Raw genomic sequence first — 22808 nt, forward strand, 5'->3', positions numbered from 1 at the left:
AACTGACAAACTACATTAATTCCGCAGGTCAGTACCGTTCCAACAATGGCAAATGTAGATAAAAAAAAAATCTGCATCACCAGATTCTTCAGCCCCCTTGTTTTTTAAAAAAATGTTTCTACCTACAAAGCCGAGCTGTGATCTAGTTTTATTGGTATGTGTGTGTGTATGTGTGTGTGTATATATATATATATATATATATATATATATATATATATATATATATATATATATATATATATAAAACACAATTTATTTTAATTATTATTTAGTGTTTCTCTATGGCCTAAGAATAGTTTAGGTGATGAGATTACCCCTTTAACTATAGGTCGCCATACACCTAATGCTTTTGTCGGCCGTACCTGCGGCTATCAGTATAAGGTGTATGGGGTTCCATGGCCGTCCAGCGACAGATAATGTTGGAGATGGGGGGTTGGGCCGTGATTTTCCATCCGATTGTGGCTTCTCCCTCCCTATAGAGAACACCGGATCGCTTGGCCGAGCTGAATGTTCCTGTGTATGGGGTGGAAGGGGCCAGACAGGAGAGGTAACCGACGGCCGAATCGTTTGAAGGTGCACGGCCACCTACTAGAAGACAAACATTGCTGCCTACAGCACCAGTCACAGAGCAGCTTTCATTTATTTTAAAAGCTTATGGTGCAGATGACATCCCGTACAGCTCGGAAAGTAATAAAATGTAATAGGGCGATGTTCACACACAGGATTTCTGCCCAGTATTTTGCAACCAAAACAAGGGGTGGTTTGAAAACCCAGAAAGGCTATGCTCACACACTGGTGAAATTGAGAGGATGGCCGTCATTTATTGGCAAATAACGGCTGTTATTTTAAAATAATAACTATTTGCCAATAAATGACGGCCATCCTCTCAATTTCACCAGTGTGTGAGCATGGCCTTTCTGGGTTTTCAAACCACCCCTTGTTTTGTTTGCAAAATACTGGGCAGAAATACTGTGTGAACATAGCCTTAAAGGGGTTGTCCAGCGAAAATCTTTTTCTTTCAAATCAACTGGTGTCAGAAAGTTATATAGGTTTGTAATTCACTTCTATTAAGAAATCTCAAGTCTTCCAGTACTTATCAGCTGCTTTATGGCCTGCAGGAAATGTTGTTTTATTTTCAGTCTGACACAGTGCTCTCTGCTCACTTCCTGCAGGACATACAGCAGCTGATAAGTACTGTGAAACCTGAGTGAATTACAAATCTATATAACTTTCTGACACCAGTTGATTTGAAAGAAAAAGATTTTCGCTGGATAATCCTTTTAAAGTTACAAAATTGCATCTCCCCTCCCCCAATTTCACCCCATACATATTTTGGGGTTCCATCATACATTTTATAATAGACTGGAAGAAGACGCCATCACAGAGAACACTTTGTAGATGAGGAAAGAACGCCATTTTGGTCCTGAAGGGGTTAAATAAGGCATTCAGGATACTGCTGCACCTTATTTCCCATGGCATGTAAAGGGTCAAATAGCAGCAGACCGTAAAGCAGTAGTAGCACCCTCCAGGGGGCGGGGCTTACAGGGCGATGTGTCCGCCGGGCGCTGCTTCTCCCTGGGATTGGCTGGTGATTATAGTAAGCCATTATATGTCACAGAGTATCCTCACAGACCAGGGGGACGCGGTGACGTCAGGACAGTCCTGTGCCGCTGCATCATGGGATATGTAGTTCTGTCTGCTCCATCAGTGCTGTACTTCTCAGCGTGTAGAACTACATTTCCCGGAAGCATATACCGACAGAGCGCTCCTTGGCCAATAGGCGCTGTAGTGCCGCTGCATCATGGGATACGTAGTTCTGTCTGCTGCAGCTGTACTGTACAACTCGGTGTGTAGAACTACATTTCCCAGAAGTATATCCCAGCGTGGCATCTCCTTGACCAATAGGCGTTTATAGACTTGTGAGGTTATGGTAGGAAGCTGCAGGTCAGGAATATGGAGGAGAAGGAGGAGGAGGAGTCAGGCGGGAGCAGGTAACTCAAGGTGCTGCATGGGACAACCAGGATACACTGACAGGGCAGCGGTATATAGCAGAGACAGGGCCGGGGTCCTGTCACACAGAGCTGATAATATTATAGCTAATGAGAATTATATTATTATTATTATTATTATTATATTGTGGGTTTAGTATTATGGCCCAGATAGTGACTACAGTATATAGGATAGTGACTACAGTATATAGGATAGTATATAGGATAGTGACTACAGTATATAGGATAGTGACTACAGTATATAGGATAGTATATAGAATAGTGACCACAGTATATAGGATAGTATATAGAATAGTGACTACAGTATATAGAATAGTGACCACAGTATATAGGATAGTATATAGAATAGTGACCACAGTATATAGGATAGTAACTACAGTATACAGGATAGTGACTACAGTATATAGGATAGTGACTGCAGTATATAGGATAGTGACTGCAGTATATAGGATAGTATATAGAATAGTGACTACAGTATATAGGAAAGTGACTGCAGTATATAGAATAGTGACCACAGTATATAGGATAGTGACTACAGTATACAGGATAGTGACTACAGTATATAGAATAGTGACTACAGTATATAGGAAAGTGACTGCAGTATATAGAATAGTGACTACAGTATATAGGATAGTGACTACAGTATATAGAATAGTGACTACAGTATATAGGAAAGTGACTGCAGTATATAGAATAGTGACTACAGTATATAGGATAGTGACTACAGTATATAGGATAGTGACCACAGTATATAGAATAGTGACTACAGTATATAGGATAGTGACTACAGTATATAGGATAGTGACCACAGTATATAGAATAGTGACTACAGTATATAGAATAGTGAGTGCAGTATATAGGATAGTGACTACAGTATATAGGATAGTGACTGCAGTATATAGGATAGTGACTGCAGTATACAGAATAGTGACTGCAGTATATAGGATAGTGACTACAGTATATAGAATAGTGACTACAGTATATAGGATAGTGACTACAGTATATAGGAAAGTGACTGCAGTATATAGAATAGTGACTACAGTATACAGGATAGTGACTGCAGTATATAGGATAGTGACTACAGTATATAGAATAGTGACTACAGTATATAGGATAGTGACTGCAGTATATAGGATAGTGACTACAGTATATAGGATAGTGACTACAGTATACAGAATAGTGACTGCAGTATATAGGATAGTATATAGGATAGTGACTACAGTATATAGGAAAGTGACTGCAGTATATAGAATAGTGACTACAGTATACAGGATAGTGACTGCAGTATATAGGATAGTGACTACAGTATATAGGATAGTGACTACAGTATACAGGATAGTGACTACAGTATACAGGATAGTGACTGCAGTATATAGGATAGTGACTACAGTATATAGGAAAGTGACTGCATTATATAGGATAGTGACTACAGTATATAGGATAGTGACCACAGTATATAGAATAGTGACTACAGTATATAGGATAGTGACCACAGTATATAGAATAGTGACTACAGTATATAGGATAGTGACCACAGTATATAGAATAGTGACTACAGTATATAGAATAGTGAGTGCAGTATATAGGATAGTGACTACAGTATATAGGATAGTGACTGCAGTATATAGGATAGTGACTGCAGTATACAGAATAGTGACTGCAGTATATAGGATAGTGACTACAGTATATAGAATAGTGACTACAGTATATAGAAAAGTGACTGCAGTATATAGAATAGTGACTACAGTATACAGGATAGTGACTGCAGTATATAGGATAGTGACTGCAGTATACAGAATAGTGACTGCAGTATATAGGATAGTGACTACAGTATATAGAATAGTGACTACAGTATATAGAAAAGTGACTGCAGTATATAGAATAGTGACTACAGTATACAGGATAGTGACTGCAGTATATAGGATAGTGACTACAGTATATAGAATAGTGACTACAGTATATAGGATAGTGACTGCAGTATATAGGATAGTGACTACAGTATATAGGATAGTGACTACAGTATACAGAATAGTGACTGCAGTATAAAGGGTAGTATATAGGATAGTGACTACAGTATATAGGAAAGTGACTGCAGTATATAGAATAGTGACTACAGTATACAGGATAGTGACTGCAGTATATAGGATAGTGACTACAGTATATAGAATAGTGACTACAGTATATAGGATAGTGACTGCAGTATATAGGATAGTGACTACAGTATATAGGATAGTGACTACAGTATACAGAATAGTGACTGCAGTATAAAGGGTAGTATATAGGATAGTGACTACAGTATATAGGAAAGTGACTGCAGTATATAGAATAGTGACTACAGTATACAGGATAGTGACTGCAGTATATAGGATAGTGACTACAGTATATAGGATAGTGACTACAGTATACAGGATAGTGACTGCAGTATATAGGATAGTGACTACAGTATATAGGAAAGTGACTGCAGTATACAGGATAGTGACTGCAGTATATAGGATAGTGACTACAGTATATAGGAAAGTGACTGCAGTATATAGGATAGTGACTACAGTATATAGGATAGTGACTGCAGTATATAGGATAGTGACTACAGTATATAGGATAGTATATAGGATAGTGACTGCAGTATATAGGAAAGTGACTGCAGTATATAGAATAGTGACTACAGTATACAGGATAGTGAGTACAGTATACAGGATAGTGACTACAGTATATAGGATAGTGACTACAGTATATAGATTAGTGACTACAGTATACAGGATAGTGACTGCAGTATATAGGATAGTGACTACAGTATATAGGATAGTATATAGAATAGTGACTACAGTATACAGGATAGTGAGTACAGTATACAGGATAGTGACTACAGTATATAGGATAGTGACTGCAGTATATAGGATAGTGACTGCAGTATATAGGATAGTGACTACAGTAAATAGGATAGTATATAGAATAGTGACTACAGTATATAGGAAAGTGACTGCAGTATATAGGATAGTGACTACAGTATATAGGAAAGTGACTGCAGTATATAGGATAGTGACTGCAGTATATAGAATAGTGACTACAGTATATAGGAAAGTGACTGCAGTATATAGGATAGTGACTGCAGTATATAGGATAGTGACTACAGTATATAGGATAGTGACTACAGTATATAGGATAGTGACTGCAGTATATAGTGTGTATGGGGAAAGATTATATGTTTTGTATGAATACGTATCCTATAAATGTGATACTATTACCAAGTATCATCTTGAATGTCCTGCAGGAAGTGGTGTATTGTCTCCAGTCTTTCAGTATTTATCAGCTGCTGTATGTCCTGCAGGAAATGGTGCATTCTCTCCAGTCTTCCAGTACTTATCAGTTGCTGTATGTCCTGCAGGAAGTGGTGTATTCTCTCCAGTCTGACACAGTGCTCTCTGCTGCCACCTCTGTCCATGTCAGGAACTGTCCAGAGCAGCAGCAAATCCCCATAGAAAACCTCTCCTAATATGGACAGAGGTGGCAGCAGAGAGCACTGTGTCAGACCTGAGAGAATACACCACTTCCTGCAGGACATACAGCAGCTGATAAGTTGTGTTGAGTAGATTTGGGACGATTTGTGTGATTATTGATCAGCAGTATTTCATGGGATAAATCCTATTACTTGCCTTTACAGCTGAAGCCATCATGGAGCAGAGCTGAGGGTCCGTTGCTTGGTGTTGTCCTCCATCGTCCGTCGCCGATATGTCAGGTTTAGCCTTTTGCCCCCTCCGGACGTTAACAAACACTCTGCGTAGAAATGCGTTGCTGGTGGCGTCTTCACAGAGATCGGGCACTGATCGTTGTCCGTCCCGCACAGACTGTCGTGGTGCTAGACGGGCTCTGTGTATCTCAGCCGTATCGCAGCAGGAAGCCGAGCCTCTAGCCGGGAGGGAGCATAGACTGCTGGGTAACATTTACGGAGGTTTGATACGGGGGCAGCGGGCCTGCCTGGCAGAAGCCATAACACTGGTAGAATCTACTCATCCGAGGAAGAGGCAGATTGCCCAAATACTGCTGCAGAAGGTACTGAACCATCATCGGGAACAAGAACGGTTAAATAACGGGAAGCCGCTAGCGTTTAGAGTGGGTCAGTGTTCTATTCTAATCATCTGATATGTATATATGTTGTTATATGTCATGTATAGGTTTTATCAGGGAGAACAATCACCTATTGCCGTTCTGATAAATACAGAAGTAGTTTTATGTGGCGGCCATGCTGTGACTGATGGCTTCTTCACTTCATGATGGCCACCCAATCAATAATGTTAACGAGCGCCGATCGGCTAAAACTGCGCTCATTTACACAACCTATTGCATGGCTCGATTATCGTTAAGCAAGCGCTGCACGCACATTGTTAGCAATGTCCATGCAGCCCTTGCCCTAAACCAGGGATGGAGAACCTTCAGCTGTTGCAAAACTACAATTCCCATCATGCCTGGAGAGCTTAAGCTTTGGCTGCCCAGGCATGATGGGAATTGTACTTTTGCAACAGCTGGGGGGCCGAAGGTTCCCATCTCTGCCCTAAACTGTTATACATCACCTCTCCACACTCTTCTCCTGCCCTCTGCTCTCTTCCCGGTGCCGAGCGCTGCAGCTTCTCTGACAGGCTACTCAGTTGTGGCCAGTGATTGGCTGAGCAGCCTGTTAGATCAGAGAAGCTGCGGTGCACGGCACCGTGAAGAGAGCAGAGGGCAGGAGAAGAGTGTGGAGAGGTGATGTATAACACTTTATTCATTAGCCGTCGGCCGCACATCACTAATACATGGAGCTATTACACGTAGCCGTCATTGTCACCAATACACGGAGCGATAATCAGCCAATACGGCCGATTATCGCTCCGTGTAATAGGGCGCTAGGTATGTCTTCTAAAAGCCCCCCCCCCCCCCCCTATTTCTACTGGGGCAGCTTCATTCTAGTTAGACGGACCCCCACCAGTAACCATATGTGTTAGTGTCATTTGTGATAACCTTTGAGTTGTTGAGGGGTTATGTGACATGCAAAGTTACGTTTTCAAAGTTAGGTGCATATCCAAGCACAAAACTGCAACGTTTTGACTCGCAGGTTTGTATGCTCGATCAATACCCTATGCGTCAAAACGTTTAAAGATTTTTACACCACAATTTATGTCAGATATCGGGGATCTGGAAGAGCTCCGGGCCTCCTTGCTGATTAGTGATGAGCAAACTTGCCAAACATTTAGATTCATCCTAACCTGAACACTCTGCATTTAAAGGAGAAGTCCGGCGAAAATTATTATTAAAGTATTGTATTGCCCCCCAAAAGTTATACAAATCACCAATATACACTTATTACGGGAAATGCTTATAAACTGCTTTTTTCCTGCACTTAGAACAGCATCAAGGCTTCACTCCCTGGGTAACATGGTGATGTCACTCCCTGGGTAACATGGTGATGTCACTCCCTGGGTAACATGGTGATGTCACTCCCTGGGCAGGGGCTGGCTGGCAAATTTTAGCCTGGGGGGCAAGCACACAGCACTGGCCCATGAGTAGCAGGCTAGCGGCCCATCCTTTAAGGACTAATCTGGCTCTTACCTACTATTACCCTCCCCAAATCAGTGTGGGGAAAGTAGATGCCACACATGCCACAGAATTATAGTATTGGGGCCAGTGCTCCCAGCCATGAACAGCCATTGTGATTGGCTGTGAAGACCAGCCCCAATACAACCATCAGCGCTTAAGGTCCAGCACCAAATCTCTGCAGTATCAGCTGTTAGAGGATTTTTTGTTCGTATGTTCTACAACTCCCAGCATATCCTGAGGGCTTCAGGCTGTCAGTAAATGCTGAGAGTTGTAGTGTCTGCAGCTGGTATATATGGAGGATCCTAGGTGTATTGTATACTGGAGGCTTTGTGGGAGATCAGTATACATAGATCTGTAGGGGCTCATTGTGTGGGAGTGACCCCGAACAGCACTAATAGGGGATAGAACAAATATATAACATGACCTTATTATCACCATACTGTAAATATCACAGTTCCATCACACTGTTACTGACCAAATGCAGTACACAATATTACCAATAATACCTGTATACAAAAAAACTTATTATCACCTCACAACCATTACCACCAGATAGTAACTAATACCACCAATACCATAACTGAAATCCAGTATACCAAGACCAATAATAACAGTAAATAAGAAACATATATTATCACCTAACTGGGACCACCACCATTACCATCCCCATACCATTACTAAATAACTTCCATTGTACAAATACCAGGATCATCCCCATACACATCTTCTCTGATCAAAGCCGCTCACTTTTCGCTTACTTCTCCATCATGCCCAGCCATCATGAAGACTTTTCCCGTACACAACTCGTCTGCATAGAATCTGCCAAACATTTTAGGGTTCTCGCTCATACAGTATAGACATCCTCTGTGCCCCCATACAGGAGTTAGGCCCCCTCTGTGCATCCATATAGTAGTTGGGTCCCCTTTCTTCTGTGCCTTCCATAGTAATAATGTTCCCTGTCCTGCTGTGGCCTTCATATAGTAATTAAGGCCCCTGTGCTGTGTCCCCATAGTAATAATGCCCCCTGTGCTGTTCCTCCATAGTAATAATGTCTCCTACTGTGTGCCCATAGTAATAATGCAGCAGGCAGGAGTGGTAGCACAGAGCAGTGAGGAAGAGGGGGGCTAGCTGGCTGAGTGAGGTCAGGTGTTGCTGGGGGTTTAGTGCTTGGGCTACTGCCGGCACCTTCATAGTAGCCAGTGCCCCATATAGTAGCCAATTCCACCCTCATAGTGCCCCATCTAGAAGTCAAATCCCTCCATAATGCCCCATATAGTAGCCAGTCCCCCATATAGTAGCCAAATCCCTCCATAGTCCCCCATATAGTAGCCAGTGCCCCATATAGTAGCCAAATCCCTCCATAGTCCCCCATATAGTAGCCAATTCCCCCCTCATAGTGCCCCATCTAGTAGTCAAATCCCTCCATAGTGCCCTATATAGTAGCCAGTCCCCCATATAGTAGCCAAATCCCTCCATAGTCCTCCATATAGTAGCCAGTGCCCCATATAGTAGCCAATTCCCCCCTCATAGTGCCCCATCTAGTAGCCAAATCCCTCCATAGTGCCCCATATAGTAGCCAATTTCCCCCTCATAGTGCCCCATCTAGTAGCCGATCCCTCCAATAGTGCCTAATATGGTAGCCCATTCCTCCATAGAGCCCTATAATGTAGCCAATCACCCATAGTGCCTCATATAGTAGCTAACTCACTCATTTCATAGTGCCTCATATAGTAGCCAATCCCCACTCCATAGTGCCCCATACAGTAGCCAATCTCCCCCATAATGCCCCACATAGTGGCCAATTCCCCCCCCCCCATAGTGCCCAATGTAGTAGACAATTCCCCCCCCCCCCCGCCATAGTACTCTATATAGTAAACAATTCCCCCCTCCATAGTAATGTATAGTAGACAATTCCCCCCTCCATAGTATCCCATATAGCAGCCAATTCCCCCCTCTATAGTGCCCCATATAGCTGCCAATTCCTCCCCCCCATATAGCTGCCAATTCCTCCCCCCCATATAGCTGCCAATTCCTCCCCCCCATATAGCAGCCAATTCCCCCCTCTATAGTGCCCCATATAGCTGCCAATTCCTCCCCCCCCCATATAGCTGCCAATTCCTCCCCCCCATATAGCTGCCAATTCCTCCCCCCCATATAGCTGCCAATTCCTCCCCCCCATATAGCAGCCAATTCCCCCCTCTATAGTGCCCCATATAGCTGCCAATTCCTCCCCCCCATATAGCAGCCAATTCCCCCCTCTATAGTGCCCCATATAGCTGCCAATTCATCCCCCCCCATAAAGCAGCCGATTCCTCCCCCACTCTATATAGCAGCCAGTTCCCCCCTCCATAGTGTCCCATATAGCGACCAGTCCCCCCACAATATCTCACCTGTCACTGGTTCCTCTCCAGCGCGCGCTCCCCCCTCTCATCTTTCGGTGTCAGGCAGCAGGGTTCAGAGACGCTGCCTGTGCGGGGTGTCCCTACAGATAGAGGCTGCAGGTCACATCCGGTGCCGGCAGCGTCTCTGTACCCTGCTGTGTGCGCCGGACGATGAGAGAGGAGCTGCTGGGGAGCGGGACAGGTGAGTTGCGGTCCCCGCACCTAAGGATTAGATTGAAGCGCCTGCGCTGCTAATCGGAAGCTGAGGGCCGACACCGGACTGAGGGAGCTGCCTGACACTCGGTCCGGCAGCGGCCCTCAGCCTCCGATTAGCAGCGCAGCCGCGGCGCTGCTAGTTAATCTAGGGCCGGGTCAGTCTTTCCCAAGTATATTATAGGGCTGGCCCGGCCCTATAATGTACTTGGGAAAGACCGGCCCGGGGGGCAAATGCCTCCCTGCCCCCCGGCCCAGCCCGCCCCTGTCCCTGGGTAACATGGTGATGTCACTTCCTGGGTAACATTATGAAAAATAAGCAAGAAAAAGCTGGACACTATAATACAGCGCACACCACTATATCCCAAAAATTCCAAAGTTTATTAGGACAAACACAGAGACACCACAACAAACAACAATAAAATCAATTAAAAAACCACATAGGTATATGAAAAACTAAGCAGGAGGACAATATACTCTCCTACTTTACCAGGGAATCAAACATATTAGTAATGCTCCACATGATCAGATGTAAATCTCATAAAGTGCATAAAAATACAATGGCTGGCAAGATACAAATAAGAAATCTATGAATACAGAATAATATACCATATAAAGAGTCCAAAGGTGCAAATAAGTCATTGAATCATTGTAAACACCTATATGAACCTCTAACATACCAAGAAATGCCCAACCAAATATGCCACATTGAGTGAATTACATGGGAGCAGATGCCCTGGTACAGAGCCAACGCGTGTCGTCACACACAGTGACCTCGTCAGGGGTGGAGCTTAGGATGAAGTGGTGTCCTTTTATAGCTGAAATAAGTTACATAACACATAATTATCAAATACTACAATTACCTGTGAGACCCTTGTGTGTGGAGAGAGCATCGGAAGGAAGCACACAAAAAAGATGGCGTCAGCGGCGTCTATCATGTCCTACTGCGCATGCGCCAGTCATCCCTGTCATGTGATCACATCAACATACCATATCACGCAATGCGCATGCTCAAGTGGCGCGCATCACGTGACCGCATTCGTTCCACGCTGCGTGTCACAGGGATGCAAATACCATCAAATGTCACATGACGTATATCATGTGACCGCATGCGTTCCACGCTGCGTGTCACAGGAGTTATACCGTATTTCCTACAGTCAGTATGTAAAATGCAAATGCCATCAAATGTCACATGGCGTATATCATGTGACCGCATGCAGTCCACGCTGCGTGTCACAGAGATTATACCGTGTTTCCTATGATCAATATGAGGATATCAATTACAAAGGATAATAATAAATTTATCAAAGTTGCATCCAAACGCACATAACACGATATAATGCAACATATTATGATCATGTGGAGCATTACATCTGATCATGTGGAGCATTACTAATATGTTTGATTCCCTGGTAAAGTAGGAGAGTATATTGTCCTCCTGCTTAGTTTTTCATATACCTACGTGGTTTTTTAATTGATTTTATAGTTGTTTGTTGTGGTGTCTCTGTGTTTGTCCTAATAAACTTTGGAATTTTTTAGATATAGTGGTGTGCGCTGTATTATAGTGTCCAGCTTTTGCTTGCTTATTTTTCATAAGGTTGTCTCTTTTGGACACTTAGCTGCACCCCTTATTTAATATTCTTTTTCTGTATTCTTGGTGAGCTCCCCCGTATCTTAAATTGGACTTCCTGGGTAACATGGTGATGTCACTTCCTGGGTAACATGGTGATGTCACTTCTTGGGTAACATGGTGATGTCACTTCCTGGGTAACACGGTGAAGTCACTTCCTGGATAACACGGTGAAGTCACTTCCTGGATAACACGGTGATGTCACTTCCTGGGTAACATGGTGATGCCACTTCCTGGGTAACATGGTGATGTCACTTCTTGGGTAACATGGTGATGTCACTTCCTGGGTAACATGGTGATGTCACTTCCTGGGTAACATGGTGATGTCACTTCCTGGGTAACAAGGTGAAGTCACTTCCTGGGTAACAAGGTGAAGTCACTTCCTGGATAACACGGTGAAGTCACTTTCTGGATAACACGGTGAAGTCACTTCCTGGATAACATGGTGATGTCACGACTCCCAGAGCTGTGCGGGCTGTGGCTGCTGGAGAGGATGATGGCAGGGGGACACTGAGGGACACAGAACATCCCTCTGCCATCATCCTCTCCAGCAGCCACAGCCCACACAGCTCTGGGAGTCGGGGCATGACATCACCATGTTATCCATGAAGGGACGTCACCGTGTTATCCAGGAAGTGACATCACCATGTTACCCAGGAAGTGAAGCCTTGATGCAGTAGTAAGTGCAAGGAAAAAACACTTTTTAAGTATTTACCGTTATAAGTGTATATTGGGGATTTGTATAACTTTTGGGGGGCAATACAATACTTTCATTAAAAATTTCACAGACTTCTCCTGTAAATCCGGGTGGCTGGAGGAGTTGGATGGTGCCCATGGGAGTCCTGAAAAACATGGATACAGCCATAGGCTGCATCTAACTTCTGCAAATGTTGAGTGTTTGGACGAAGTGGAAGTCCAAGTGAATGATGCAGGGGGGGGGGGGATATAGGAGAGTTGATTTTTTTCTCTAGTAAAATAAATTACAGATATTCACTTGTACTGTTGATTTATGCAAAGTTTGATGAAGAGTTAGTGTCCATCTAGAGGTTATTTTATGTTCAGTCTTATTGCTTATGCCTGTATATTTATAGGAATAGTTTAACCATAGAAGATTGGCCATTTAGTCTGCCTAGTTGTTGGTTTTTTTTGTATATTTGCTACATGTGATAATGTCACCTCCCCTTTACTCTCGCTTTATTTAAAGGGAATCTGTCACTAGGTTTATTCCGCTTTAAATGAGGGCAGCATAAACTAGTGACCGAAATGCTGAGCAGATTGGTGTATTAGTTCCATCATTCTGTTCAGCCGTTCTCCTAATATGCAGGAGAATAGGAGTTTTGCCACACCCCTCCCCCCGCCCTCCAGGTGCTGATTGACAGCTGACTGCCTATACACGGCATGGATAGATAACTGCCAATCAGCAGCTGGTGGGCGGAGTTTTCTGCTCATGAATATCCAGGACTACTGAGCTCATGCACATAATGGAGAGGACAGTATCACTTTAATGCACTTTAATATATATATTCATATCTTTATTATATATGTATAGTTTATTATATAAATATAGCTTATTATATGTGTATAGTTTATTTTGTTTCTATCATCCCGATCACAGGTCTGTCCGGTCCCCCGGGGGCTGGCAAGTCCACTTTTATTGAATACTTTGGAAAAATGCTAACAGGACAGGGCCATAAGGTTGCGGTTTTAGCTGTCGATCCCTCCTCCAGCACCAGTGGCGGTAAGTAGAATGATCCTTCAGTCTCTTAGTCAGTGCTGACTGATAACAGGGACAATGACATGAAGCTTGGCCCTAGGAGGTGTTGTGCACGAGACAAGTGATCTTGTACTTACCGCTAATGTAGCCGACTTGTTTTTCAAGATACAACAAAAGTCCTTGGGGTAGATTTATCAAAACATGTTGCCCTTAGCAACCAAAGGGAGCCTGTCATCCCTGCACCTGGTGCGGAACCCACCTGACCCCCCCCCCCCCCCGATAGAGCCTCCCATACTTACCACCTCCTGCCAGTCCCGATGCTGGTGCTGCCTGCCACCCGCTCATCCACATGCCCAATATGCAAATTAGAAGAGATGAGTTTGATTCCCATAGGAAATAATTGGAGCCGTTATTTCCTATGGACATCGGACTCCTCTATTCTGCATATTTGCATATTAAGCATGCGGACGAGTGGGCAGCAGTTTCTCTGTGGTGGGACTGACAGGAGGGGTAAGTATGGGAGGCTCTATCGGGGTCGGGTGGGAGTGACTGGTTCCCTTTGAAAAAAAAAAAAAAAGCGTCTGGACAATAAAAGCTGGAATCTGATTGGTTGCTATGGGCATTTGCGCTACTGCTCCCCAGAAGACCGTGTTTTCCTGGCTATGTCCCACGCCGGCTGAGTTCCATGCATGAGCCCTATTCAAATTCATGGGGTACATTCACAAGTACTTACTCTGCTGCTGATTTATTTGTGTGGATTTAACCAATATATATAAATAGAAGATCAGCGCCATCAAACCTGCCCCATTACAGAAATATACAGCAGGTTACGTGTGAACGTACCCCTAGGGCTCGTGCACAGAACTCGGCCGATGTGGGACGTATCTCCAGGCTGCACGCTGGTTTGCTGTACGCTCCGGTTCCCGATCCTCCGGCCCCTTCCTGGTCTGAGCGGGGACCCGGGGTGTGATGTGTTCGCCTCGCTCTGCCAGTCAGTGGCCGTAACGGGATCTGATTCCAAAATCTCTCAATGCTTTATAGGGCTGCTAGTTATTACTCTTAGATAGCCGGGCAGGCAGGCTGGTTCTTGTAGTAAGTGCAGTTGAAAAGCCTAATAAATAATTTTCCTGTGGCCTTTAGGTTCTCTTCTTGGAGATAAAACAAGAATGACCGAGCTGTCTAGAGATATGAATGCCTACATTAGGCCCTCACCCACCAGGGGGACCTTGGGCGGAGTCACACGGACAACGAATGAAGCCATTCTACTGTGCGAGAGCGGCGGCTACGACATCGTCCTTGTGGAAACTGTGGGTAAGAGAAGACATTCTTGTTATTTGATGATGGCCAAGGCCACAGTGGTCAGTAGCATTGCTTGTTTGTTGTAGCGGTCCTGCTCCTTCTTAAAGGAAATCTGTCACTAGGTTTAGTCCGCCTTAAATGCGGGCGGCATAAACTAGTGACAGAAATGCTGAACAGATCGGTGTATTACTTACATCATTCTGTTCAGCCGTTCTCCTAATATGCAGGAGAATAGGATTCTTGCCGCACCCCTCCCCCGCCCTCCAGCTGCTGATTGACAGGTGACTGCCTATACACAGCATGGATAGAGAACTGTCAATCAGCAGCTGGTGGGCGGAGTTTTCTGCTTCTCATGAATATCCAGGACTACTAGGCTCATGCACATAATGGAGAGGACTACTTATTGTCCATGTTATTTAGGAGGAGATCTCTGGATCAGCTGCACAGAACAATATAAGTGATACATCATTCTGTTCAGCTTCTCTGTCACTAGTTTGTCACCCTGAGATAGGACGCCATAATCCTACTGACAGTCTTAATCTATGTCAGATGTTTCGGAGTTTGTCACCAAATTCCATCGTTTAGTTGAAGATTAGCCATCCTTCCGTTATTACAACGTTGTTTTCACGTTGGCAGTCTGACTACTTGGTGGCACATCTGACACCTCTACCTCTTAGCAGGTGAGATTTCTCTTTTTCGGGCCAACCTTTACGTAGCACCAAGCGCAGATTTAGTTCTCGTTTCTCGTCACAGGTTGTGGAGTGTCGGTAGAAGGTCAGTGCGGGTTTTAATATGCGGTGAGATACAGCTTCTCCGAGTGCTCAGGATTTTGGGAAGTGAAGACACAAGAATGATGTCCTTCGCTTTCACAGCTTTCCTGATGTGCTGAGTAATATAGAAAATCTCATTTCCATATAGACGATGGGCGCCTTCCCAGCAACTTGCATCAACCGTGCTAACTACAGGAACAAGGATCAATAATCCTGACATATATCTCGCTGGTGTCATCCAATAAGCGTTTAGTGTCTCTGAAGTCACCGGCTCGGGGTGAATGCCGACCACTTTCCATTATCTGCCGCTCTCCAGGCTTATTGGAATTTAATTGGACAATGAGTTGTAGCGCTCGCCCAAACTTTTCCCTCTGAGTTTTTGTGTGTTTTACCAAATTGTATCCACAAAGTGTTGTATAGAACCATCTGTTTTTGGGGCCTCATGTACTTTTTCTATTATAAGCCGTAGCACAATCCTAGAAGTGTATGGTGTTTTATAACATTTGCACATCTGCCACTATAATAACAACAACAAGATGGCTGCCAATGGGATTAAGGGAGCTAATTATATATATATTCAAGCCTAGAAATCTTCTTTATTACATGGCTCAGACAGGTCTCCTTACCATCTTGGATGCTCTATTACCCACCTACATCTCTACCCCCATTCAATGACAAATAACGGCCGTTGTTTTAAAATAACAGTAATTATTTGCCATTTAAGGACTACTCCGGCCAAAATCTTTATTTTTTTTAATATGTTCTTTCCAAAGCAAAATGAGGCAAATTGCTATTATACACTAAATATGGGAAAGGCAGATATAGTGATTATAGAACATATAGTGAATCAGAAGGGCTTCAATTTCTCTAAAAAAAAATGTGACATCACAACCTGGTCTATACCTGAAGGGTCCAGCAGGGAGCTCAGTATATGTAGAAATTACGTCACCCTGCTAGACGGGACGGTAGAGATCGGGTGGCCCAGGGGGCGGGGGGGGGATGGTCGCACTACCCACTCCTGTCACCGCTCCTGTCCGTTGTAAAGGAAAGGCCCTGTTATCATTTTTTACATGTCATTTTTACATTTACTGCGCCTCCTGCTGGACCCTTCAGGTATAGACCAGGTCATGATGTCACATTTTTATTAGAGAAAATGAAGCCAGCCTGAACTACTAAATGGAGGGAAATAGCACTATATGTACATTTCCCATAATTAGTGTATATTAGGAATTTGTCTAACTTTGCTTATGAAATAACATATTAAAAAATAGATTTTGGCCAGAGTTGTCCTTTAAATGGCGGCCAAATTTCATCACCGTGTGAATATAGCCTTTCTGTGTTTTCAATCCACTCCTGGTTTTGGTTGCAAAATACTGAGCAAAAATACTGTGTGTGAACATAGGGTTTAAAGGCAGGTGTATATAGTAGATGATATACCTAAGGCTGTTATAGTTACAGTACTACTACTGTTGGATACACTACTGCTTGGCCTACTCTATTGAGCTTTACTGTATGATCAGAACATATTCCTGACCAGCTTGGTCTGTATACAAATCTTGACCTTTCTTTTTGCCATCCTGCAGGCGTGGGCCAGTCCGAGTTTGCAGTGGCTGACATGGTGGATATGTTTGTGTTGTTGCTGCCGCCAGCAGGAGGCGATGAATTGCAGGTATATTAATAATTTCTTATCTGGTTATATATGGATTAAGGGTGCCTTCACACATGCCGACTCGCAGCAAAAAACTCGCTGCGAGTTTCTGCTACTAGCCGAGGTCCTGGAAGGCCCCTATCACTACATACAAGCAGTGGTCTGAAAGACCGCTGCGTGTATGTAATGCAGCCGCCCCCTTAACCCCTTCGGCTCCCGCACCGCTATCTCCATACATTACCTGGCTCTGGCTGCACGGGGTCCCGCTCTGCCGCCCAGCCAATCAGTGGCTGTGGCTGGGCAACACACTGATTGGCTGGGCGGCAGAGCAAGATGCCGGGACCCCGTGCAGCCAGAGCCAGGTAATGTATGGAGACAGCGGTGCGGGAGCGAAGGGGTTAAGGGGGTGACTGCATTACATACACGCAGCGGTTTTTCAGACCACTGCTTGTATGTAGTGATAGGGGCCTTCCAGGACCTCGTAGCAGAAACTCGCAGCGAGTTTTTTGCTGCGAGTCTGTATGTGTGAAGGCACCCTAAAGGATATAAACGCCTTTTGAATGCACTGTTTTTCTTGGTAATAGTAAAAAAAAAAAAAACATTTTTCCCATAGGTCTATATTAAAACTTAATTAGTTTCTCCTCTACAGCCTCCTCCTTTTCTTATCTAGTGTATATTGCTGTATCCTGCTCAGAGTGAGATTCATTAGAAGCTCTGCCGGACAGGTCTGTTACTAGCCTCCTCTCTACTCTCTTGAATGAGATCCAAGATGATTTATAACCAGATCAAAAGTCAACTTTTATCTAATCATAAATCGGGAAAAGAGACAAGGCCGGAAACTGTGGTTGTCAGACAGCTTCTCTGACAGATTTCACTCTGAACAAGACACGGCTACATACACTGTATATACAGTGTATATATATATATATATAGACACACACACACACACGTCTATATCTGAACTCTGTGCCTACACTATATATACCTGTACTCTATACCTGCACTATATATATATGCCTGTACTCTATGCCTACACTAAAAAAAAAAAAAAATATATATATATATATATATATATATATATATATATATATATATATATATATATATATATACCTGCACTCTGTCTACCCTATATATACCTTCACTCTATACCTACACTAGATATCAAAAAATACTTGCACTCTATGCCTACACTATATATATACCTGCACTCTATACCTACACTATACATATACCTGCACTCTATACAAAACTGTGCAGACTTGTCACAGGTCATGTGGTGAAAACCAATGCGGGCTGCAGAAGAGGAAGCGAACATTAGTCTTAAAGGGGAACTCTTTAAGTAAATTACAGATCTATATAACTTTCTGAAACAAGTTGATTTGAAAGAAAAAGATTTTTACTTAATGTCAGGAACTGTCCAGAGCAGCAGCAAATCCCAATAGAAAACCTCTCCTGCTCTGGACAGTTCCTGACATGGACAGAGGTGGCAGCAGAGAGCACTGTGTCAGACTGAAGAGAATACACCACTTCCTACAGGGCTTACAGCAGCTGATAAGTACTGGTAGACTTGAAATTTTTAATTAGAAGTAAATTACAAATCTACATAACTTTCTGAAACCAGTGATTTGAAAAAAAAAACCCATTTAATAAAGACCTATACTGGGAAAATGATTCAAGTATGAAGCAAGAATAAAAAGTACATTCAGAGGTGTCCATAACCTTTAAGTAAAATGAAGGACATTGTGGAGGTGAGCAGCGTCTCTGGTAGTGACGCGTCCTAGAGAATGCGCCTTCTTTATTATTATTATGCGGGGTTTGCTATATATTACGTTACCAAGGACTCAAGCCCATATCCTGTATATCCTGTATAGCGGGGCTGCTAATCTGCATCGGTTCCAATAAATTCTCTCTCTGTTGTGTCTCTTCTTTAAATATTTATCCACCCGGTTAGCCAAGGAATATAAATCAGCGTCTCTCGCTCCGGAGCGGGGCCCATATGGGAGCAATCACTTAGGTTCCATGGGAGTTGGGCTGGATGACTGGTAATTTGCATTAGCGTTCACCTCTGTCTGCTTCCTGGAGAGCACAGGAAGTTTTATGTGGCATTAGTTTGGAACTGATGTTTTAAATCACAGTAAGTCACAGACGCTGTGCAAACCAGTATGCAAATCAGGCCCACGGCCCTGGCCGTTCACCGGGATTATCCAGACTCGTTCTCCTTCCTCTGTCTTCCTGTTACAATCACCGAGGAACTGAAATGTACGCCGCAGATTGGAACCAGGTGTCGGCTTGTTTGTACAACGTACAAAGGGAGAACATTCAGGCAGAGGCCGTCCACGCTCTGTCCCCCAGTCTGGCTGTCCTGCTATAGGAGTAATATAAGGGCGGACTACATGGACCAGGTGGTCTCTTTAAAGGGGTATTCTGGCAAAATTCTTTTTCTTTCAAATCAACTGGTGTCAGAAGTAAATTACAAATCTATTGTATATAACTTTCTATTTTAAAATCTCCAGCCTTCCAGTACTTATCAGCTGCTGTATGTCCTGCAGCAAGCAGTGAATTCTCTCCAGTCTGACACAGTGCTCTCTGCTGCCACCTCTGTCCATGTCAGGAACTGTCCAGAGTCTTTTGTTGGGGATTTGCTGCTGCTCTGGACAGTTCCTGACATGGACAGAGGTGGCAGCAGAGAGCACTGTGTCAGACTGGAGAGAATACACCACTTCCTGCAGGACATACAGCAGCTGATAAGTACTGGAAGATTTGAGATTTATAAATAAAAATGTAAATTACAAATCTAACTTTCTGACACCATTTGATTGGAAAGAAAAAGCTTTTTGCTGGAGTACCCCTTTAAGCTTTGTTAAAGGGAAGCAATTTACTTAAATAGTACTATTTGCAGTATCCCTACCTCCCCCGTGTGTGGACAGATATTATATATTGAGGCAGCGATGAGGATATCAAGTTCACAATGTCTCTCTTTGCTTAGGGCATAAAACGTGGGATAGTTGAAATGGCCGACCTGGTAACTGTAACCAAGGCTGATGGAGATTTGCTTATACCTGCCAGAAAGATTCAAGCGGAGTATGTGAGTGCCCTAAAGTTACTTCGGAGGCGATCCAAGACCTGGAAACCTCAGGTAAACGGATATTTATATATATTACTATATCTAAGGATTATGTAGATGTCCCTCGCACTCTAAAAGCAGCTCACTGAGGAGAGGGAGAGATGGATGCATGGAGAGATGGATGTATAACATTGTGCTAGATCTATAGGACTATTACATAATCCTAACCACCTGTACCTATTGCTTTATGTTCTGTATGTTCCAGGTTCTCCGCATCTCTGCTAAGACTGGAGACGGCATCCCGGAGCTCTGGAAGAAGATGGTGGAGTTCCAGAGCACCATGCTGACCAGTGGGGAACTGATCGGCAGGCGCCGGAGTCAGCAGAAGGTCTGGATGTGGAGTCTTATCCAGGAAAATGTTCTCCTTCACTTTAGGGAGCACCCCGCAGTCAGAGAGCAGCTCAGTGTCCTGGAGGAGCAGGTCCTCGCCGGCGTCTTGTCTCCAGGTCTGGCAGCAGACGTGTTACTCAAAGCCTTTGTGGAAAGTAACTGAACTTGTCATTGTGGATAATCCCGGGGACGTTCTTAACACTTTTTTTTGTAAAGAAAATATATTGTGTTCTGTAAATGAAGTAATTGAGACGTGTCCGTCAGCCTCTTTACTCTATGACCGTGCGATGTGTCCGTCAGCCTCTTCACTCTATGACCGTGCGATGTGTCCGTCAGCCTCTTCACTCTATGACCGTGTGATGTGTCCGTCAGCCTCTTCACTCTATGACCGTGCGATGTGTCCGTCAGCCTCTTCACTCTATGACCGTGAGATGTGTCCGTTAGCCTCTTCACTCTATGACCGTGCGATGTGTCCGTCAGCCTCTTCACTCTATGACCGTGCGACGTGTCCGTCAGCCTCTTCACTCTATGACCGTGCGATGTGTCCGTCAGCCTCTTCACTCTATGACCGTGCGATGTGTCCGTCAGCCTCTTCACTCTATGACCGTGCGATGTGTCCGTCAGCCTCTTCACTCTATGACCGTGAGATGTGTCCGTTAGCCTCTTCACTCTATGACCGTGCGATGTGTCCGTCAGCCTCTTCACTCTATGACCGTGAGATGTGTCCGTCAGCCTCTTCACTCTATGACTGTGCGATGTGTCCGTTAGCCTCTTCACTCTGTCATATGTCAAAGTTTTGGGGTCTTACCACAATTGCTACATTCTAGATGTTTACTTATGTTTGCTTTCCAGTACTTATCAGCCACTGTATGTCCTGCAGGAAGAGGTGTATTCTTTCCAGTCTGACACTGTGCTCTCTGCTGCCACCTCTGTCCATGTCAGGAACTGTCCAGAGCAGGAGAGGTTTTCTATGAGGATTTGCTGCTGCTCTGGACAGTCCCCGACATGGACAGGTGTGTGCTCAGCCTTCATGGTGGCTACACCGCTGACTATACTTGTATCACAGTGAATGGGAGGGTGGCGGCTCAGGAGACAGCGACACAGATCTCATAAGGTATCACATAAGGTAATACATAATCAAGTCATTTATTATATTTTCGCATTTTTCCTGTACATGTGACAATCTGAAATGTAACCAGTGAGAGATCATGTATACAACCCCTGGTAAAAAGTATGGAATCACCAGTCTTGGATAAGCACTCATTCAGACATTTCATGCTGTAAAACAAACTCAGATCAAAAACATGATACAATATTAAGGTCATTCCAAAGTGCAACTTGTCGGCTTTCAGGAACACTCAAAGAAATGAAGAGAAAACATTGTGGAAGTTAGTGAATGACACTTTTATTGACCAAACACAGGGAAATAAATATGGAATCACTCAATTCTGAGGAAAAAAGGACACACCCAGTCTATCTCCTTTCCCTAAATGAACACCTGCCCCAGATTAGATGTGCCCGTTAGTCTGCAGTCATGACACCTTGGAGGGCTGCTGGACCAAGTGGAGTGGCGAGAACCATGGCTCCAACCAAAGAAATGTCCCTTGAAACAAAAGAGAGGATTGTGAAACTTCTTGAAGAAGGTAACCCTTCACACATGGTCGCTAAAGATGTGGGCTGTATCCAAGATATGGACCAAATACAAACAGCATGGAATGGTTGTTAAAGCCAAGAGTACTGGTAGACCAAGCGTCAAGACAAACAACTTAAGGCCATTTGTCTTGAAAACCGAAAAAGTACAACTAAACAGATGAAGCACAAATGGGAGGAAGCTGGAGTCAATGTATGTGACCGAACCGTAAGAAATCGCCTAAAGGAGATGGGATTTCTATACAGGAAAGCTAAACGAAAACCAGCATTGACACCTACACATAAAAAAACAAGACTCCAATGGGCTAAGGAGAGGCAATCATGGACTGTGGATGACTGGATGAAAGTTGTCTTCAGTGATGAGTCAAGAATCTGCATTGGACAAGGTGATGATGCTGGAACGTTTGTTTGGTGCCGATCCAGTGAGATTTATGAAGAGGCCTGAAGAAAACAACCAGATGTCCACAGT

General features: G+C 43.8%; 1 protein-coding gene across 4 annotated transcripts; it reads left to right on the forward strand.

Moving 5' to 3' along the window:
• The first annotated feature begins 1911 nt into the window (after nucleotides 1-1911).
• Nucleotides 1912-20945, forward strand: MMAA (metabolism of cobalamin associated A). Of its 4 annotated transcripts, none has more exons than XM_069976868.1 (7): nucleotides 1912-1991; nucleotides 5668-6120; nucleotides 13417-13539; nucleotides 14656-14826; nucleotides 17168-17253; nucleotides 20222-20371; nucleotides 20565-20945. In XM_069976868.1, exons 2-7 carry the CDS (start codon nucleotides 5736-5738, stop codon nucleotides 20850-20852), a joined length of 1203 nt encoding a protein of 400 aa, XP_069832969.1. In that variant the 5' UTR covers nucleotides 1912-1991; nucleotides 5668-5735; the 3' UTR covers nucleotides 20853-20945. The 4 variants fall into 4 exon arrangements, with proteins under 4 accessions (XP_069832969.1, XP_069832973.1, XP_069832970.1 ...); XM_069976869.1 differs by having other exon boundaries at nucleotides 1957-2001; XM_069976870.1 differs by lacking the exon at nucleotides 1912-1991 and adding an exon at nucleotides 2019-2041.
• The last annotated feature ends 1863 nt before the right edge of the window (nucleotides 20946-22808 follow it).

Source organism: Dendropsophus ebraccatus, chromosome 7 (genome assembly GCF_027789765.1).
Source record: "Dendropsophus ebraccatus isolate aDenEbr1 chromosome 7, aDenEbr1.pat, whole genome shotgun sequence".
In the NCBI taxonomy this organism is placed as follows: Eukaryota; Metazoa; Chordata; class Amphibia; order Anura; family Hylidae; genus Dendropsophus; species Dendropsophus ebraccatus.

Coding starts and splice junctions, on each gene's coding strand:
- MMAA (XM_069976868.1), top strand. CDS start 5,736: ATGTCAGGTTTAGCCTTTTGCCCCCTCCGGACGTTAACAAACACTCTG. Junction 13,540..14,655: donor CTCCTCCAGCACCAGTGGCG/GTAAGTAGAATG, acceptor TGTGGCCTTTAG/GTTCTCTTCTTGGAGATAAA. Junction 14,827..17,167: donor CGTCCTTGTGGAAACTGTGG/GTAAGAGAAGAC, acceptor GCCATCCTGCAG/GCGTGGGCCAGTCCGAGTTT.